At 44.7% G+C, this 19,948-nt stretch overlaps 1 protein-coding gene across 2 annotated transcripts; it reads right to left on the bottom strand.

The window, feature by feature from the left end:
• Positions 1 to 51: 51 nt before the first annotated feature.
• On the bottom strand, positions 52 to 18,889 carry TVP23A (trans-golgi network vesicle protein 23 homolog A). 2 transcript variants are annotated; one of them, XR_014213680.1, is made up of 9 exons: positions 18,734 to 18,889; positions 12,964 to 13,043; positions 9,648 to 9,792; positions 8,663 to 8,752; positions 6,624 to 6,752; positions 5,321 to 5,449; positions 3,805 to 3,895; positions 2,020 to 2,102; positions 52 to 158 (listed from the first exon to the last, which is right to left on the bottom strand). XR_014213680.1 is itself a non-coding variant. In XM_082199933.1 (8 exons), the coding sequence occupies exons 1-7, from the start codon at positions 18,743 to 18,745 to the stop codon at positions 3,836 to 3,838; spliced, it is 645 nt and encodes a 214-aa protein (XP_082056059.1). In that variant the 5' UTR covers positions 18,746 to 18,889; the 3' UTR covers positions 2,004 to 2,102; positions 3,805 to 3,835. The 2 variants fall into 2 exon arrangements, 1 of the variants encoding a protein (XP_082056059.1); XM_082199933.1 differs by lacking the exon at positions 52 to 158 and having other exon boundaries at positions 2,004 to 2,102.
• Between the last annotated feature and the right edge of the window lie 1,059 nt (positions 18,890 to 19,948).

The raw sequence follows: 19,948 nt of genomic DNA, 5'->3' as shown, positions 1-19,948 counted from the left end.
TTTAAAACTACTATTTAAAATAAGCTAAACTAAAATTAAAACACACATATCTCGGTAGAAAGTTCTTTTATTTAGAAACGTACATCTCTCTCTTTAAGGAGAGTTTCTCACAATCATTTCTGCATTCTGCTTCAGCCTCCTTAGTTTTGTTTTCAGTAGGACTTCCGGGGTTGACGCGATCTGGGAATGGCGGATTCCCTCCGAGCTCCGGAGGGAATCGGCTCAGCAGGGGACGGGTCTTTGCCGTGCCGGCGACACGGGGACCCTTAAAACCGCAGGCGCGGAATGCCTGCGGACTGAAGACTCGGCGGGTGCCTTAAGCGCCCCCCCTGATTCGCGAAGAGCCTTTTTAAAGGCTGCGGAGGGGATACGGGGGGTGGCGCGGCACTGAGAGTCCATCGCTACCTCTGCTGAGCGAAGCCGCGAGCCATGACCGGAGAGCGCTGACTTCCTTCCTTGAAATTCGGCTGAAAAAACAACCCGTGAGTAATTTGGACTTGGCTTTTAAGAAATTTATCCACTGAATTTGAGACGATCGGGGGATGTGCTAAAAGGAAGTCCGCACCCCCTACCTTGCAGACGATCTAGAGCAACGAAAAAAGAACTAAGCTGGAGTGCCTACCCTGTAAAGGGTGAGTTTTAAAAAAGACAGTAACTTCCAAGATTTGGAAATTTTGAGCAGGAGAGAGGAGTGTTGGATGTTTTATGTTCTGTTGTAAACAACCCCCCCTCCCGGGCCCGGGAGCGTCCTGCTTTGGAGCTGGTTTAAGAAGTGCAGAGTTTGACAGCTGTCAAAGCTGTCAAACGGACTGTTAATAGTGGAAAATTGCTACCTAAGTTACCTCTGGATTAAAAGAGTTACAATTGATCTAAAATTGTTGGAAATAAAGAAACAATAACAAGACAGAGGACTGTTGGGGAAAAGAATACTAAGTAACCAGATTCCCTCTAGAGGGAATTCTGTGGAATTACAATGGCTGTGGATGGAAAGATACTGGGAGAAATCGAAAGGATGTTTTATTTGGTTGGAATCTTACAAGAGCAGACTACGGCTATGAGTGAACAATTGATGACCTTGACTTCTGAAACAAGTAGTCCTGCTGAATGTAAAGAGGACCTCAATGAGAAAGAATCCACAGCTGAACCAGAAATGATAATAAAAGCAGAGGAGAAGACAAAACAAGAAAGAGAAGAAGTGATGTGGGAAAATACTGAGCAGAAGCTGACGCCTGTGGAATACAAACAAGGAGATTATTGGAGTAAATCTACTATAAATCCACGAAAGATGCAGAAGACGAAAGTGGAGGCCCTGGGAGTCTATGAAATTAAGGAATTTAAAATAAAGAAATATAATTGGGGCCTCCACATAGACTCTGACTTTGATTACCTTCAAGATTCATGCCTTGTGGAAACTCTTCAGCAGCTGTTTGCAAATATGGGAAGAGGCTTTGGATTGATGGTGAAAGAACTCTTTCGAGATGTGACGACTGGCATAAAGGGTTACCAACAAGACCGGCGGAGAGGGACTGAAAGAGACTGGAGGGCCTCGGACGTGAGGAACCCGGGCTAAGAACTGTTATTTTGGACATGCTTTGGGAAGGGACGCAAACCGGGGATGGGAGGGAGGGAAAAATTAAGTTCTAACAACACTCATGATTATGGGATTTGGTTAAAAAGATCATTATTCAAGACAAAATGGGAAATCGATGGAAGGGAATTGAGGTCCAACTTAGAAAAAATTAATTTTGTTTGCTTTTATAAAAGGACTAATATTAGGACAGGGAAATGCCAATTTGCTGACATAAATTTGGAAATGGGGATGCAAGGGAGGGGGTAGGGGGAAGTCAATGACCAGGGTTAGGAAATAATATCTTCGGGAAAGTATATATGTTTGTTGTTGTTTTCTTTTTTTTTTCTTTGTTTATGTGTTTATTTGTTTTTTGTGTTTTTGTTTTTGTCTATATAAAATGTGAAAACCCAATAAAAATTTTATAAAAAAAAAAAGTTTTGTTTTCAGTAATTGTCGATGAATAAAGTTGTTGGGGATGATCCATATTTAGACCACAGGTTCTCTTGACTGCCAGTCTTTCTCCGTGAAGGATCTGGAAGATCAGAATACATTTAAGAGTTATGATTTAAATAGCAAATGCGTTAGTGTTTGTTTAGCGGGGTTCTGTGCTGTGGACTAGCTGCATTGTTTCTTAGTCTGACTGTGAACTGGAACACTGACACATTGAAGAGTACGGAACCCCAGGCCCATGAGCAAAGTCTGCCCCCTCCATGTCTACTGCTAGTTCCCAGGAACACAGGAAATTGTACAGACCAACAGTCCATCAAACTTGGTTTAGTCTGCGTGAACCAGAAGCAGCTCTTCAGGATGGAAGATACGTCTCTCCTAGCCTCGAAATGCCAGGGATTTATGCAACGTATACTCTGCAACTGACATCTGCCTCTAGAATTAAATATTCTAGTCCTCATGGATTCTGAAGAAAGGGCTCAAGGAAAGAGGAAAGTTGCCTCTCACAGATTGATGCCATTGGGCCACTTTGTTTGGTACTGTCTACTCTCCCTAGGAGCCAGAGGCTCCTAGGTTCCAGGCAGGAAACCTTGCCGATTATATAACTAATTAGTGCTCCCAACTACCTCCCTAAGCGCAAGAAAAAGGTGGTGCCAAAGTGCATACAGTGGTGCCCCGCAAGACGAATGCCTCGCAAGATGGAAAACTCGCTAGACGAAATAGTTTTCCGTTTTGAAGGTGCTTCGCAAAACGAATTTCCTATGGGCTTGCTTCGCAAGACGGCAATGTCTTGCGAGTTCCTGCTGGTTTTTTTTCCTCCCCCCCCCCTTTTTCTAAGCCGCTAAGCCGCTTATCAGCTGATCCGATCAGCAGATAAGCCGCTAATAGCGCTAATCCGTCAATGGGCTTGCTTCGCAAGACAAAAAAACCACTAGACAAAGAGAATCACAGAACGGATTCTTTTCGTCTTGCGAGGCACCACTGTACACTTGTTTGTGGACCAATGCCCCTTCAAAAAACAGCAGTGGGGTCCCACACTCCCAGTTCTTTGAAGAAATAAAATGGCCAGCAGGAACATGACTGACTAGGAAATGAAATCTGAATTGGACTGAATATCTATACCATGGGTAGGCAAACATAAGGCCCGGGGGCCAGATCTGGCCCAATTGCCTTCTAAATCCGGCCTGCAGATGGTCCGGGAATCAGCGTGTTTTTACATGAGTAGAATGTGTCCTTTTATTTAAAATGCATCTCTGGGTTATTTGTGGGGCATAGGAATTCGTTCATTTCCCCCCTCCAAAATATAGTCTGTCTATCCACCCCCTCGCCAAGGTCTGAGGGACAGTGGACCGGCCCGCTGCTGAAAAAGTTTGCTGACCCCTACCCTGTACGATGCTCCGGCTCTGCTTAGGGGGTCTGTTGACAGTGTGGGTCAACAACGCCCTTTGGAATTGGAAGAGCCCATGGGGCAGACGAGCCTTGACTGATGGCTCCCGAGGCTGGCTGTGCGGACGGGTGGAAGGGGTTTGTTTCAGTTCCTCCTCCGCAACCAAAGTTGCCAACTTTTGTGCTAGGGATGAGTTGGACAGAGGGGAATACCAGAATCTCTAATAGAGGAAGAGACAAGAATAGCTTGCAAAAGAGGGGAGGCGACAGGGACTCGGTGGGTGGCTAGTGCCGCTGAGTGCAACAGATAGGAGGTGGGAGATGCTGTTGCATCTGGGCTTTTCAAACAAAAAGCTGATGGTCTTCCTTTAGCACCACAACTGGTATCAAATTGTTCCTACCTGTAATCAGTTTTCCCCACTTCTTTCTGCTCTAATGGTTTCGTGTCCCCATGCCCTTCAGGACGGTCTTCTGAAAATCCTCTGGCATATCCTGCAACATACATAAAATGTCTTTCGTCTTTGTCACGGCAGCCCAAGCCCCCTTCAGAAGTCTCTGTTAGATTGCATCAACTAGCCGTGCTCAGTCCCCCGAAAACTGAAGAACGCAGCAGCTACTGCTTTGCCTCTCCTATCCAGCCTTGCTTGTTGGTCTTGACTATACAGTCATACCTTGGAAGTCGAACGGAATCTGTTCCGGAAGTCCGTTCAACTTGTGAAACATTCGGAAACCAAAGCACTGCTTCTGATTGGCTGCAAGAAGGTCCTGCAGCCAATTGGAAGCCGTGGAAGCCCCGTCGGACGTTCAGGTTCCAAAGAACGTTCGCAAACCAGGAACACTCACTTCTGGGTTTCCGGCATTTGGGAGCCAAAACGTTCGACTGGCAAGGCGTTCAGGATCCAAATTATGATAGTATATCGCTTTGCGTTCAGGCTGTATTGATTGAGAAAAGGAGAGAGAGAGACTGCCCTCTTCTGCCCTGGGCCTTTTTAGAAGGAATGCTACACATTCTATTCTATTCTATTCTATTCTATTCTATTCTATTCTATTCTATTCATATCTTTTGGGATGCTAGTTACGACACTTAAAGGTAAAGGACCCCTGACAGTTAAGTCCAGTCGTAGACGACTCTGGGGTTGCGGCGCTCATCTCGCTTTATAGGCCGAGGGAACTGACATTTGTCCGCAGACAGTTTTTCCAGGTCATGTGGCCAGCATGACTAAGCCGCTTCTGGCAAAACCAGAGCAGCGCATGGAAATGCCGTTTACCTTCCCGCCGGAGCAGTACCTATTTAACTACTTGCATTTTTGGTGTGCTTTCAAGCTGCTAGGTTGGCAGGAGCTGGGACTGAGCAACGGGAGCTCACTCTGTGGCGGCAGTGGTGTAGCGTGGGGGGTGCAGGGGGGGCCGGCCGCACCGGGCGCAACATCTGGGGGTTAGGGTTAGGGAGTGAAAATCCACGGGTTAGGGAGTGAAAATCCACGGGTTAGGGGGCGCAAATTACTTGCCTTGCCCCGGGTGCTGACAACCCACGCTACGCCACTGTGTGGCGGGGATTTGAACCGTCGACCTTCTGATCGGCAAGCCCAAGAGGCCCAGTGGTTTAGACCGCAGTGCCACCCGCATCCCTTAAGTAGACTTAAGCGGCTAGCTAAGGTCACTGACTTGCAAAGAAACTTGTCTGACCAAATCGGCAACCTCCTCTATTAGATGCTAACCTTCACTGGGTGCAGGAGCCCAAGAATTGGAAGGGACTCGAGGCATCATGCAAACTCAACCCCACCAACCCATAGCAATGTTGTCCGTCTTGACATATCACAATTGAAATCTGCATTTTCATTCCTTTGTGGTGTTGGACGTGGACCAGCCGTCCCTCACCTTGACTCAAAGCTGGCTAAACAGCTGGCGCTAACTCACCCTCTGGAACATCTGTTGCGCCGGGAATCTCGAGGTCACTTTGTGGATGGTTTGCGAGCCTCCTAATTTGCAGTGGACGTAGCCGTAGAGGTTGGCAGCTTGGAGGCAGATGCCAGCTATCACGAGAGCCTGCAACAAACAGCAAACAGAAGCAGGTTGGGATGTTTACCAGCAAGTGTGTTGGCAGTGCAAAAAAAAAATGCAAAAAAACCAATTTATCTTCTCAGATATTCTGTTGGGAGTTACTTATCTATCTTGACTAGAGAGGGATAGATCAGTCAATTTCAGCTCTCTCAGTTTTCCCATTTTCCAATATGAAATTCAGTTCACATTTTGCAGAAATTTGCAAAAGCATATGAAATCCTTGTAAAAATTCCAGCAGCATTTTGTCGTGAATTTCTCCTAACAAACACAAATGCAATTTTGACGAATACACCCATTTTTGCAAGCAATTTCCCCTAACGTAAAGCATTTTTCTCTGTGTTATTATTAATATTATTATTAATTAGATTTATATGCTGCCCTTCGTCATTAGATCTCAGGGCCGTTCACAGAATCATATATATAATATTCATGAATATCTTCCTCTTCATGTATGCTTTCCCCTAATATCAATGCCTTCTTGTAAATGTTAGTTGGACAACTGCATTGCAAAATTCAGACAGGCGCAAATTTCAAAGGGCAGCTGTGTTCTAGGTCAGTGCGAATTTGATAAATTGTCTTTAATCGTGTACTGAGTCAGTTTTTTTCTCCACCCCTAACCTTGGCTACCTTCCTAGATTGAAGAGACTTCTGTGACTCTATTGCTTTTTTCCCTTAATGTAGATCCCCAAGTTTTTTCATCAGAAGCTAGGGGGTGAGTTATGACTGTTCTTCCACGTGCCGTGACATGGGTAGGCAAACTAAGGCCCGGGGGCCGGATGCGGCCCAATCGCCTTCTCAATCTGACCCACGGGAGGTCTGGGAATCAGCGTGTTTTTACATGAGTAGAAGGTGTGCTTTAATTAAAATGCATCTCTGGGTTATTTGTGGGGCATAGGAATTTGTCCCCCTCCAATTTGGCCCCCCACAAGGTCTGAGGGACAGTGGACCAGCCCCCTGCTGAAAAAGTTTGCTGACCCCTGTGCTATGATCTGGGTGTGAAGAGCTATAGCCAATATTATTTATCGCATCCGTATAGGCTTGTATCCAACAAAGATGTCCCATTGGTGCAAGGACGTCTGCCTGTGCAACAGGCCTTCCTCTCCCTCCATGCCCCACCTCTGCCCCCTGGGCTCTTGCAAACTTTTGTCCAACCCTTTACCAGCCATTTCAGCTTCAAGGAAAACAAGGTACTGAAGAAGAAAAGTGTCCAGATGACCGGGCAGATAATCAGGCCCAGCCAGAATATCCGGGCTTCGACTTCGGTGGGGGCAGCTACGGTTGACGGGACCTATGGTGGAGGAAAGTGGGGGAAAGAGAGGGGTGGGTTACCATCCGCTGAAATCTCTGCGAAAATGACGCAGAATTAAACAGAAATGGGAACTTCTGCCATATATAATCTGATTCTAGGAAAACAGATTCATTTCCTCATTATCGGCAATAAACTTCCTTAAAATTTGGTGGATATGTTGGTCCCATGCATTTTAAAAAAGGCCTTTTTTTTCGTTTACTCAAGAAATACTGGCCACGTCAATGTAATGGTCACTGCAGAATTGCATTTTATGCTCATTTTACAGTTTGATAAACATTGCCTTCATTTGCACATGGCTTTAGGGGTTTTTCTTAAAACAAAACAACGAAACAACTAAGCAGTATTTTAAATGAAAAACTGCAATAGATTTCCAGAACCCCCCACACCTGGAATCAGGTGTGGGACAGATGAGCGTGGTTTGGGCGAAATGGCGTCTGTCACCAAATGTGTAAGCAGGCAGAGGGTAGGGTTGCCATTTTTCAAAAAGCAAAAACCAGGACAGAACCCCAAAAGTTGTTGAGCAGATTTGGCATTTAGAAAACATCTAATGGCAGCCCTGTTCAGGGAAGTTTTTAATGGTTGATGTTTTATTGTGTTTTTAATATTTTAATATTAAAGGTTAATATTTTGTTGGGAGTGGCTGGGGCAACCCAGTCCAGTCAGATGAGTGGCATATAAATAATTAAATTAATATTATGTGGACCACCCTTGCTATACACATAAGTTGGCATAAAAATTGCAGGCCTAAATGAGGCAAGTGTTGCTTGCTTTCCCCCATTTTGGATGGCTTGTGTGCATCCGACAGTGGTGTAGTCAAAAACTTAATTGCATATTATTTGACGAAGTCCTTTCTTCTGTCTGCCATCTATGGGAGGACTCCGAGCAATAATACTGTGGGGGAGAAAAACTTATCTCCATCCCCCCCAATTCTTGAAATTACGTACCTCTTCCTGCGCTTTCCCTGTATGCTTTAGACCAGTGGTTCCCAAAGTGAGGAGTAACTTGCCCTGGGATGCTTGGGATTAGCTAGGATTACCTTGTGAAGAGGCAAGGGAGCAGCAGGGGGCGGCTGGAGATGCAAATGACCATCAGATTTCGAAAGGCTGGTCTCACTGCATCATGTCCATCAGTTTTGTCAAATTAACTAAACTAAATGGTCTCAGTTGGATTTTGAATGAATGTGTACAGTGGTTCCCCGCAAGACGAATGCCTCACAAGACGGAAAACCCGCTAGACGAAAGAGTTTTCCGTTTTGGAGGTGCTTCGCAAAACGAATTTCCTATGGGCTTGCTTCGCAAGACGACAATGTCTTGCGAGTTCCTGCTGGTTTTTTTCCTTTCCCCTCCTTTTTCTAAGCCGCTAAGCCGCTTATCAGCTGATCCGATCAGCGGATAACCCGCTAAAAGCCGCTGATAGCGCTAATCCGCTAATCCTTCAATGGGCTTGATTCGCAAGACGAAAAAACCACTAGACGAAGAGAATCACAGAACAGATTCTTTTCGTCTTGTGAGGCACCACTGTACTTGTTTCTGCTTTGAATTTTACCGTGTTATTATCTTCCTTAGGGGCTCGTGTGAGCCACTATTCTGAATTATGCTTTCTAATAGGGATGGGGAGCACTGCTGATGTGTTTATGGAACCGAGGCTGAGTCTGGAAAAGTTTGGGAACCACTTAGAATAATAGAATCATAGACTTGGAAAGGACCATGAGGGTCATCTCGTGCAACCCTCTGCAATGCTGGAATCTTTGGCCCAACCTGAGGCTCAAAGCCCCAACCCTGGGAGATTAAGAGTCTCAGAATCTACCGACTGAGCTATTGCCCGCTGCAACACATGGTCCACCAGCAAGGGCCCTTCTACGCTCTGAGAAAGACAGTGTAAAGGAATACCTTTTTCGCTTCGTACACCCAGTGGCTCTTCCCATCCTCATCAATCTGGTTCCACCATCGCAAACCGACCAGCAGCCTTCCAGTGACGTTCTAAATGAGAGGGTGAAAGCCAGCCAGCTAGAGAGGTCTGTATTTTTGGTTTTTTTATAATAATTTTTATTTGATTTCACAAATGTAAAGTTGCAACAATACCAAATACATATCCATATTTAGAGATTTCCCAGAATCTCCAGACAGCTCCCCATCCCCTCCATGGGTTCTATTGCCAATTTTTTCAACTGCATATTATTTCATAATCTGTATTTTGTATCTGTCCATATTGTCCGCAGTGTTTGTTTTCATCTGCTTATAGTGGTCTCCTAAATAAATGAAAAATGTTTCCCATTCTTTCCTGAAGGTTTTGTCTTCTAGGTTCCTGAGCTTCTGGGTTTTTTTAAAAAAATAAAAGTTATTTTAAACATTTTTTTAGTTCATCGTATATCATTTCCTAGAATACTTTTATTACCTTACACAACCACCACAGATGATAAAAGATACCTTCTTTTTCTTTACATTTCCAGCAGGTATTTGTACTTGCATTTTTGCTAACTTACTAGGAGTTAAATACTACTGGTACACCATTTTCATAGAGAGATCTGTATTTTTGGATCAGGATGCCAGGCTAGCTGGGCCACTGGCCTGATCCAGCTTCGGGGCTCTTCTTATGTACTTATGCCACAACAAAGGCAGTGCTGGATGGTGCCCATTAGGACTGGTAGGGCAGAAGGCAGGAGGACCAACAGTAGGTGGCGCCAGAGTCAATGCCTGACGGTGCCAATGGAGCCTGGTTTTGTCCCTATCCTCCTTCTCCCTACAGAGCATTACAAGGGCAACACTGATACTAAGGGGAGGGGAGATGGCAGACTGTTTCACGCCATTGGATGAAAGACAACATGGCGCAAGGTGGCATAACGTTAGAGTTGTGAGATGCCCAGAGTGTCCTTACCTTCACAGACCAGAAGTCGAAGGACAGGAGAAGGAGAATGAGGACGAAACAGGCAATGAAACTTTTGCTGAACCAGTCACAGACTAGGTAGGTCACGATGGCACTCACTCGGAAAAAGAGGTGGAAGAAGGTAGCCAGAGGGTGCCTAGGAGAGAACGATCCGGAACATACGCTAAGCTGTTTTGTGTTGCATCCCGGAAGTCAAGACCCAAGTTTGGGGCAAGTACTCTCTGGTGAGAGAAACCCAGCAGACAGTTAAAATCACAAAATATGCAGCAAAGTAAAGCATAGAAGTATAGGCGTAAAACCTTTTAAATGCACCTTTCCAGTGAATTACCATATTTTTCACTCCATAAGACACACTTTTTTCCTCCTAAAAAGTAAGGGGAAATGTCTGTGCGTCTTATGAAGCGAATGCTGCGTGGAGGAGTTACGTCTAAGCGGCTCCTGTCCGCTTTGCTGCTTTAAAGCAAGCCATAGAGGAGGGAAGGAAGCGGAGCCATGGCTCCCGTCCATCCTTCCTCTGTGGTTCGCTTTAAAGCAGCAAAGCAGACAGGAGTCGCCCACTTTTCTGCTTTAAATAGTTTAGTACAACATTTGATTCAGAATAGTTTTTTTCGTGTTTTCCTCCTCTCAAAACTAGGTGCGTCTTATGGTCAGGTGCATCTTATGGAGCGAAAAATACGGTATATATTGGTTCCATCTTAGTCATTCAAACCACTTCTATTGCATTTAACAGGCTCTTTGGGAAAGCTGGGCAAGTTTGTTCTTAAAAAGGAATTTGAATGTAATTTCAAAAAATTAAAAATGGTGATACATGGAAACATTTAAAAACTCTACTTGCAGACAACTTGCAGCAGTCACACTTGAGATCCCTTCGCTGTAAAGAGACAGAATCAGAAGCGAAGGGTCTCTCATTTCCTCATAGATCTGTATGTTCTGTCTGGTGTTGTTTTTAACAGAAGCCTGGGGTTCCCCTTTGTGGAATATGGTAAAAAATGAAGTTGCACGTGGAGTCGTATTAGCAGTTGTGGTTTAACAACAACACAACAGAAAAGTCCCAAACTTCTCAGCTTTCTATGTACATTGAAACGTGCAGCTGAGGTTTCAGAAATGGAGCACCTTTTCTGAAGTTCTTATAGATCATTTAGTGCAGAGTCTCCCCAGTTCCACCGTTGTGCGACTCTTCGAGACTTGAGAAGTTGGCGTGTTCCTGGGGACAGAAGATCTTTTCCACAGCCTCCCATATCCAGATTCAAATTTCACTAACAAGGCAACCAAATGCTGGTTGTAGCCAAACAGAACAGTATAAGCAGAAAATATACATAATAATTGCACAAGAAAACAAAAGGCTTGGCCTATGCAATAAACAAAGCATGCATTAAAAAAACACAAAAACATAGAATCTTAAATTTTGAGGGTGACCACTTAGACTTGACTAGGTTGGGAAAGCTCCCCTGTGAATTTAGCTGTATTAAGCATTATGCGCCTGTCTAAACCAGACAACAGATATAAAATCATATTGATGTCACTGAGGGTAGAAAATTTTCTCCAGATATTTTTGGTTAGGTGTTTCACACAATTTACAGAATAGCATATAATGCATAGCATCCTCTGCCCAGGGTCAAGTGCATATGCAAAACCACTGATCCCTGCGGATTTTCTTAAATTGCCCTTCAAAAAAATGGACTTGATAGTGTGAAAACACAGGGCTACAACATCTTTGAGGAGGAATGCTGGGTCCCTCGGCCTGAAAGTGAGATGAGTGCCGCAACCCCATAGTTGCCTTTGACTGGACTTAACCGTCCAGGGGTCCTTTACCTTTACCTTTACCTATCATACAGGCTTCAGTGATGCTACTGCTTAGGGATTCGGCACAGCTCAGTCGTGATTGAAATTGCAGTGATTAAGAGGTTTGCACTGAACACACTTCCTGGAAGTGATTTCAATGAAACGCTGGTGAGTTTTCAGGAGGACTCAAACAGAAATCCACAAAAGGATACAGAAACATGAAATGAACTTGGAAAGCGAGAAACTGACCCATTGGCCCATCCCTACCTATCACGAATAATTATGACCTACGAACACACATTTCTGCAATTGAATTTTGGAGGGCTGGTGTAGTGGTTACAGTGTCAGACTGGGGCCGGGAAGACCTGGGTTCAAATCCCCACTTGGTCATGAACCTCACCTTGGAGTCAGTCTCTGTCTCTTAGCCAAACCTACCTCACAGAATCATTGTGGGGATTAAATGAGGGGCAGGAGAACGACTTTGGATGAGGGACGTTGGAATATAAATCCAAATTGTAAAATCAATAAATACAGACCCTCCAATGACCCTGTTTCCCAGGTACATCCCTAATTTATAGAAGCAGTCCCGGTTTCTGATTTGATCCCAGAATGTCCCGCTTTTCCTTAGGATGTTCCTAATTCCATTGGAGAAATGTTGGTGGGTGTTGAGTTATCTGACCCCTGAGCTATCTGAAGGCAATCCTGTACAGTGGTACCTCAGGTTAAGTACTTAATTCGTTCCGGAGGTCCGTTCTTAACCTGAAACTGTTCTTAACCTGAGGTACCACTTTAGCTAATGGGGCCTCCTGCTGCCGCCGCGCCACTGGAACACAATTTCTGTTCTCATCCTGAAGCAAAGTTCTTAACCCAAGGTACTATTTCTGGGTTAGCAGAGTCTGTAACCTGAAGTGTCTGTAACCTGAAGCGTATGTAACCCAAGGTACCACTGTATAATGAAGGGTTTTTTTTTAATGTTTAATGTTTTATTATGTTTTTATATATGCTGGAAGCTGCCCAGAGTGGCTTGGCCAACCCAATAAGATGTGCGGGGTATAATTAGTAAAATTATCATTGTGGAATGGGACGTCCCTATTTTCATCGGAGAAATGTTGGAGGGTATGTAAATAATGGGACGCGGGTGGCGCTGTGGGTTAAAGCCTCAGCACCTAGGACTTGCCGATCGAAAGGTCGGCGGTTCGAATCCCCGCGGCGGGGTGCGCTCCCGCTGCTCAGTCCCAGCGCCTGCCAACCTAGCAGTTCGAAAGCACCCCCGGGTGCAAGTAGATAAATAGGGACCGCTTTCTAGCGGGAAGGTAAACAGCGTTCCGTGTGCTGCGCTGGCTCGCCAGATGCAGCTTGTCACGCTGGCCACGTGACCCGGAAGTGTCTCCGGACAGCGCTGGCCCCCGGCCAATAGATGTGAGATGGGCGCACAAACCCCAGAGTCTGTCAAGACTGGCCCGTTCGGGCAGGGGTACCTTTACCTTTACCTATGTAAATAATAAAATTAATTTACTTCATTTACCTGATCTTTGCTTTCCTTAAGGCCAACTCCTCTTCGTTTCCGAAGTCAAGAGACACGTCTTCAGTGTCGTCTGCTAAAGTCTGGAAAAGACACACGAGCACACATGCGTATTTTAAACAAGTACTGATCAAAGGAAGGATGTAGTGGAAATTCCTTCCTTCCTTCGCTGTTGACATCATGCATGAGCCTCTTTCCCCAAAGACCAGAAGTCCACCATACAGAATCAATCGAATCAGGAAGGAGGATGAGATTCATCTCCACAGACGAGAGTGATAGCCGCCAATCTAGATGGCTTCAAAAAGAATTAAATGACATAGAATGAATTGAAAAATATGTTTAAAATAACGACTTCAAAAGCAACCACCCAGAGGCTTTCCTTTAGGGAATTATAGGGACAGAACTACCCAAACTGTATTGAAATTTATTCATGTATGCGACTACAGTGGCAAGAATGTTACTTGCCCAAAAATGGAAAGAAGAGAAATCCCAGCGAAAAAAGAAAGGATGCAAAAAATTATGGCGAATACGCAGAAGTGGCGAAACTTACCGGAAAAATACGAAAACAAGATAACAAACTTTTTATAAAAGAATGGAAATGGTTTATTGAATATTTACAAAACAAACTGTAAACGGATAAGAACATTGGCAGGATTATCGTAATAAGCTGCAGTTTTACAAGGGTATATATTTAAAGCAGATGAATAAATGAGCAAATTAAGAGTTACCGCATTTTTCGCTCTATAAGACGCACCAGACCACAAGACGCACCCAGTTTTTGGAGGAGGAAAACAAGAAAAAAAATATTCTGAATCTCAGAAGCCAGAACAGCAAGAGGGATCGCTGCGCAGCGAAAGCAGCAATCCCTCTTGCTGTTCTGGCTTCTGTGATAGCTGCGCAGCCTGCATTCGCTCCATAAGATGCACACACATTTCCATTTACTTTTTAGGAGGGAAAAAGTGAGTCTTATAAAGCAAAAAATACGGTAATTTGGATTTGCAGAAAATATTAAAAATAAATTTAAGGAACCGCAGAAAGAGGGGGAAGGAAGTCAAGTTTTGAAATGTTAAAATGATTGTAAAATTATTGAAATGTATAAAACCGAAAATCTATCTATATATCTATATCTATATCTATATCTATATCTATATCTATATCTATATCTATGAATTAAAGAAAGTAATGGAGGAAAGGGCGAGTGACGGCTACTATCCACATTGGCTTTGCTCTGTCTCCATAGTTTGTGGCAGCCGTGCCTCTGAATACCAGATGCTGGAAACCACATGAAAGGACAATGCTCTCATGCTCCTATTCTCCTTGCTGGTTTCCCACAAGCATCTAGTTGGCCTCTGGGAGAATAGGATGCTGGACTCAGTGGGCCATTGGCCTGATCCAGCGCGCTGTCCTATGAAATTGCCTGCAGGAAAGCATTTACTCAAGCAGGTTCAGTGTGTGAAAAAGAAATACAGTGGTATCTCAGGTTAAGAACTTAATTCGTTCCAGAGGTCCGTTCTGAAGAAGAAGAAGAGGAGGAGGAGGAGGAGGAGGAGGAGGAGGAGTTTGGATTTGATATCCCGCCTTTCACTCCCTTTAAGGAGTCTCAAAGCGGCTCACATTCTCCTTTCCCTTCCTCCCCCACAACAAACACTCTGTGAGGTGAGTGGGGCTGAGAGACCTCAGAGAAGTGTGACTGACCTAAGGTCACCCAGCAGCTGCATGTGGAGGAGCGGAGATGCGAACCCGGTTCACCAGATTACGAGACTACCGCTCCTAACCACTACACCACACTGGCTCTTAACCTGAAACTGTTCTTAACCTGAGGTACCACTTTAGCTAATGGGGCCTCCTGCTGCCACCACACGATTTCTGTTCTCATCCTGAAGCAAAGTTCTTAACCCGAGGTACTATTTCTGGGTTAGCGGAGTCTGTAACCTGAAGCGTATGTAACCTGAAGAGTCTGTAACTCGAGGTACCACTGTACATCCAAGCGCCGTTCACGCACATCCAGTAATTCAGGAGCTGGGAATCCACAAGCAGAACCAGGAAGGCCAATTACTTCACACCCAAAAGAATTCATTTGGCCTCCAGCTGGAAATCTGAACCTCCAGGGGAATTAGGAAAGGCGTTTACTACATTGGGAGTGCCTGAAATGAATCTGAATCTTGCACGGCCAGAGGAGGTCCAGTTCAGGGGGAAAGTCCAGCCAGGAATGGAATGTCATCTCTCAGGAATGCTTTTCCCAGCAAACGGGGGAATTATCTTTCCAAATGTGGGGAAGGGAGGGAGGTTAAAAGAAGGCAGCTCGCAGCCAGTGTGAACCCCCTGGAACATTCCCCCATCGTATTTTGGCACAAAGCAGATGGGAAGCTTAAAATGGTTGGGTGGCGGGCAACTTTAGGAGGAAATGGAAGCCAGTAAGTTGAAGGGGACCAAAGAATGGTCCTGAACAACGATGCTCGGTTGCTCTACTCTAGGGCATGCGGGAAGGAATCCTGGACCTGCCAGACATTGCTGAACCACGACTCCCATCATCCTTAGACATTGGTCACACTTGCTGGGGCTGATGGGAGTTGTAGTTCAGCAGCACCCAGAGGGCCAAAGGTTAAGGGCATAAGAAGAGTGCGCTGCATCAGGCCAGTGGCCTGTCTGGTCCAGTATTCTGTGTTGGAACTCCTATTTGGGGACTTCCCTGGCTTTTTTCTGGCCCATGTAGGACCAGTCTGGGTAGTTATCCTTGGTGAAGACTTGACATTTTTATCCCCCAAAAAGTTTTTGATTGAGTTCCACTGAAATGAGGCTGCATTTTAATGTTTTAAGGTTGTATTTTAATTTTGTTTTTTAAGCTGTATTCTAATCAATTGTTTTTATATTTGGTGTTAGCTGCCCTGAGCCCGGTCTTGGCTGTGGAGGGCGGGGTATAAATAAAATTTATTATTATTAATATTCTGTTCTCATAATGGCAGACCCCTCCAAGTACCTCTATTTTCCAGGGACAGTCCTGGATTTGCAAAAGCCATCCCAGTTTCTGATTTGACCCTGAAATGCTCCGCTTTTCCTTAGGACGTTCCTATTTTCAGCTGATAAAATGTTGGAGGGTACGGAGCTATGCGACCCCTGAACCAAGGAGACAGGAAACTATACAGCCTTTAGAAGACATCTGAAGGCAGCCCTGTAGAGGGAAGTTTTTTTTAATGTTTGTTTTATTATGTTTTTATATACTGTACTTTGAAATCTGCCCAGAGTGGCTGGGGCAATCCGGTCAGATGGGAGGGGTATGAATAGTAAAATAACAGCAACCACTGTTGGGTTGAAATAAATAAATACCACTGTGCTTTTTTTAAGGGGAAAAAAGTGCCAGTACTCACCATGCAGTTGTTCTAGTAAGTGCCACACTTTTAACATTTGGGGATGAAAAAGGTGCTGGTACTGCATACCTTTGAGTGCCCCCAGGGGAAAAAAAAGCAATGATGGTGATGATTGAATAGGATGTCCCTATTTTCATCAGAGAAATCTGGGGCAACCCAGTCAGATGGGCAGTGTAAAAATAACTATTATTATTATTATTATTATTATAATACCTCGGGTTACAAACACTTCAGGTTACAGACGCTTCAGGTTACAAACTCCACTAACCCAGAAATAGTACCTCGGGTTAAGAAGTTTACCTCAGGATGAGAAGAGAAATCGTGCTGCGGCAGCGGGAGGCCCCATTAGCTAAAGTGGTACCTCAGGTTAAGAACAATTTCACATTAAGAACAGACCTCCAGAACGAATTAAGTTCTTAACCCGAGGTTGTTGTTGTTGAGTCATTTAGTCGTGTCCGACTCTTCATGACCCCCTGGACCAGAGCACTCCCGCAGTTTGGTCAAACTCATGCTGGTAGCTTTGAGAACACTGTCCAACCATCTTGTCCTCTGTCATCCCCTTATCCTTGTGCCCTCCATCTTTCCCAACATCAGGGTCTTTTCCAGGGAGTCTTCTCTTCTCATGAGGTGACCAAAGTATTGGAGCCTCAGCTTCAGGATCTGTCCTTCCAGTGAGCACTCAGGGCTGATTTCCTTCAGAATGGAGAGGTTTGATCTTCCTGCAGTCCATGGGACTCTCAAGAGTCTCCTCCAGCACCATAATTCAAAAGCATCAATTTTTCGGCCATCAGCCTTCTTTATGGTCCAGCTCTCACTTCCATAAATCACTACTGGGAAAACCATAGCTTTAACTATACAGACCTTTGTTGGCAAGATGATGTCTCTACTGCATTATTATTACAGTATTATTATTGAATAGGATGTCCCTATTTTCATCAGAGAAATGTTGGGGGGCATGCAATGGCCAACAGTGGGAAGATCACAAGCAGGACTTGAGTTCAAAAAGTACTCTCCCCTCCTGCGGCTTCTAGCAACTCGTATAATTTTTTAAAATAAACTGCTTCCCCACATCTAGCCTAGCTCAACCAATCAAAAGAATAGAAGAGCAGCTCGCTGGATCAAGCTGAAGACCCATCAAGTCCAATATCCTGTTCTCAGAGCAGCCAACCAGATGTGCATTATGGGAAACGAGCAAGCGGGAACAGAAGTCAAGAGCACTCTGCCCTCCTATGGTTTCCATGAGAATTTAAGAAAAGTCCTGCTGGGCCAAGCCAATGGCCTATCTAGTCCAGCATCCTGTTCTTACAGAGGCTGACCAGGTGTTCACAAGGGAAACCCGTGAACAGGATCCAAGCACAAAAGCACTCCCCCCCACCACTGCGATTTCCAACAAACCAATATTCAGAAGCATGACTGCCAGTTTGTTTAGACACAGACTTCTTGCGGTTAGGAAAGTGACAGGAAATGGGTTGAGACGTGGTGTGGGATGAGCAAACAATTAACAGGAAGATTTATGAACTGAAAAAGTCTGAGGAGTTTTATGGGGTTTTTTTAGCATGGGTTTGTCGTGCCAGCAAAACTGAGCTCTTCAAAACGCTTCAGTTGCGCAAAGCTAAATTTCCAGGAGCCCCTTGAGTTCCTTCTGCAAAGTGGAGGTGGCCAAAGTTAAAATACTTAAAGAGGCAGCCCAACAGCTGTTTCACAATGTAAGTAGTTTTGCAAAGAGACAACTAAGAAAGCTGTGAAAATAATAATAATGGTGTTCAACAGCAAAAGCGACACAAATTGGAATTGGGCTGGTCTTCCCCTCAGAAATTAGAGCTATTTAAAGGCAACTTAGATTTTTTATAGCCGGTTTGTTTAAAGCACACTCACCCAGTCAAAAAAAAGAATCATGGGAGTTGTGGTTTACCCCTAGCAGTGTTACGAATCCCAGCACCTGGAACAAACTGCAGTTCCCAGGGTTCTTGGGGGGGTGCTGCAAATGTATGTCATGTACACTGCCTAATAATAATAATAATAGTAATTTATTACTTATACCCTGCCCATCTGGATGGGTTTCCCCAGCCACTCTGGGCGGCTTCCAACAGAACACTAAAATACAATAACCTATTAAACATTAAAAGCTTCCCTAAACAGGGCTGCCTTCAGATGTCTTCTAAAAGTCTGGTAGTTGTTTTTCTTTTTGACATCTGGTTATTCCCAAATGAGGCTGCCTTCACCATTTCACACCAAAAGCCTTGCCGGCTCACACCAACCATTTCCACACTGAGGCCCCGCAGCTTCACTGTCACACCTAGGCACCCTGTAGGCCCATTGACAACAACAACCCATAATGCTCCCCTCCCCATTTGACACTCTCCTGCCCACGGCCCCCTGCAGCTTGCGGCATTTCTCCTTCCCCTCACCTGCTTCATCATCGCAGCCTGGGCTCCTTCCCTCCCTTCCTCTTCTCTGTGGCTCTGCGGATGTGATGTGATGCTCAAAGCACCTTCTCCTTCCTGGCCGGTTGCTATGGAGACAGGAGTGCAATGATGCAGGGAGATGCAGGAGAAGAAGGCAGGATGGGCAGGCTGATGCCCTCCCTAAATCAATAAAAATCAATAAAAATAGATAGCAAGCTGAGGTTTGGGGCCCCCCACAAAAGGCCTGCCCCCCCCAAATCCTGGCTACGCCCATGAAGGCTGATGGGAGAAGAGGAGAGATGGAAGGAAGGTGGTGTGCTGGGAGGAAGGACAACTTGAGAGCAGAGTGAGAGGGTTTGCCTGGATTTGTGGGGGGGGGGGAGGGTGAGGTAGGGGAGTTAACTGTTATCAGATTAAGAGCAGCTTTGCGAAAGGGCAGATTTGTGGACTGTATACTGCTGACAGGTGCCTCTAATTTTAAAGGGCTTTTTAAAAAAAGCCCAGTCCATTAAGTTGCAGCCAGCGCCAGAGTATCCCCCTTGGAAATGATAGACATGGGTCCTACAGGGTCATTGATTTCTGATTCCAGGTAGGTAGCCGTGTTGGTCTGCCGTAGTTGAAACAAAATAAAAAACTTCCTTCCAGTAGCACCTTAGAAACCAACTAAGTTTGTTACTGGTATGAGCTTTCGTGTGCATGCACACTTCTTTAGATACTTTCTTATACTTCTAATCTGAAGAAGTGTGCATGCACACAAAAGCTCATACCAATAACAAACTTAGTTGGTCTCTAAGGTGCTACTGGAAGGAACTTTTTAATATTGATTTCTGAGTAAAGCTTACCTGACAACAATCCAGAGAATGTTCCTCTTTTTCAAGAAACACCGCACACAGATATTCCTCAGCACATTAACCAAAAAAGCATTGTGATTATTCATTTATTTATTGCCTGTCCTTCACCCTAAGGTCCCAGAGAGGGCTAGGAACAATGAGAACACCATGGTGTTGCTTTAAAAAGGGAGGAATTCAAAAAAGGAAATATTTTTTTTTAAAAAAAAGATATTTATTGAAAGTTTTTAAGATATAACAAAAAAAGAAGAATAAACATACAAAATAAAAAACAGTTAAAAACACACATTAATTTTCAATAACATAACTTCCATACACTTTTTTTCCTCGGACCTCCTCATACCTCCCTTCTTTGTATTCCAGTTCGATT

The sequence above is a fragment of the Podarcis vaucheri genome, assembly GCF_965113315.1.
Source record: "Podarcis vaucheri genome assembly, chromosome: 14".
Taxonomy (NCBI): Eukaryota; Metazoa; Chordata; class Lepidosauria; order Squamata; family Lacertidae; genus Podarcis; species Podarcis vaucheri.
The sequence above is the reverse complement of the archived record's forward strand: the minus strand, read 5'-3'. Positions and strand labels throughout refer to the sequence as shown.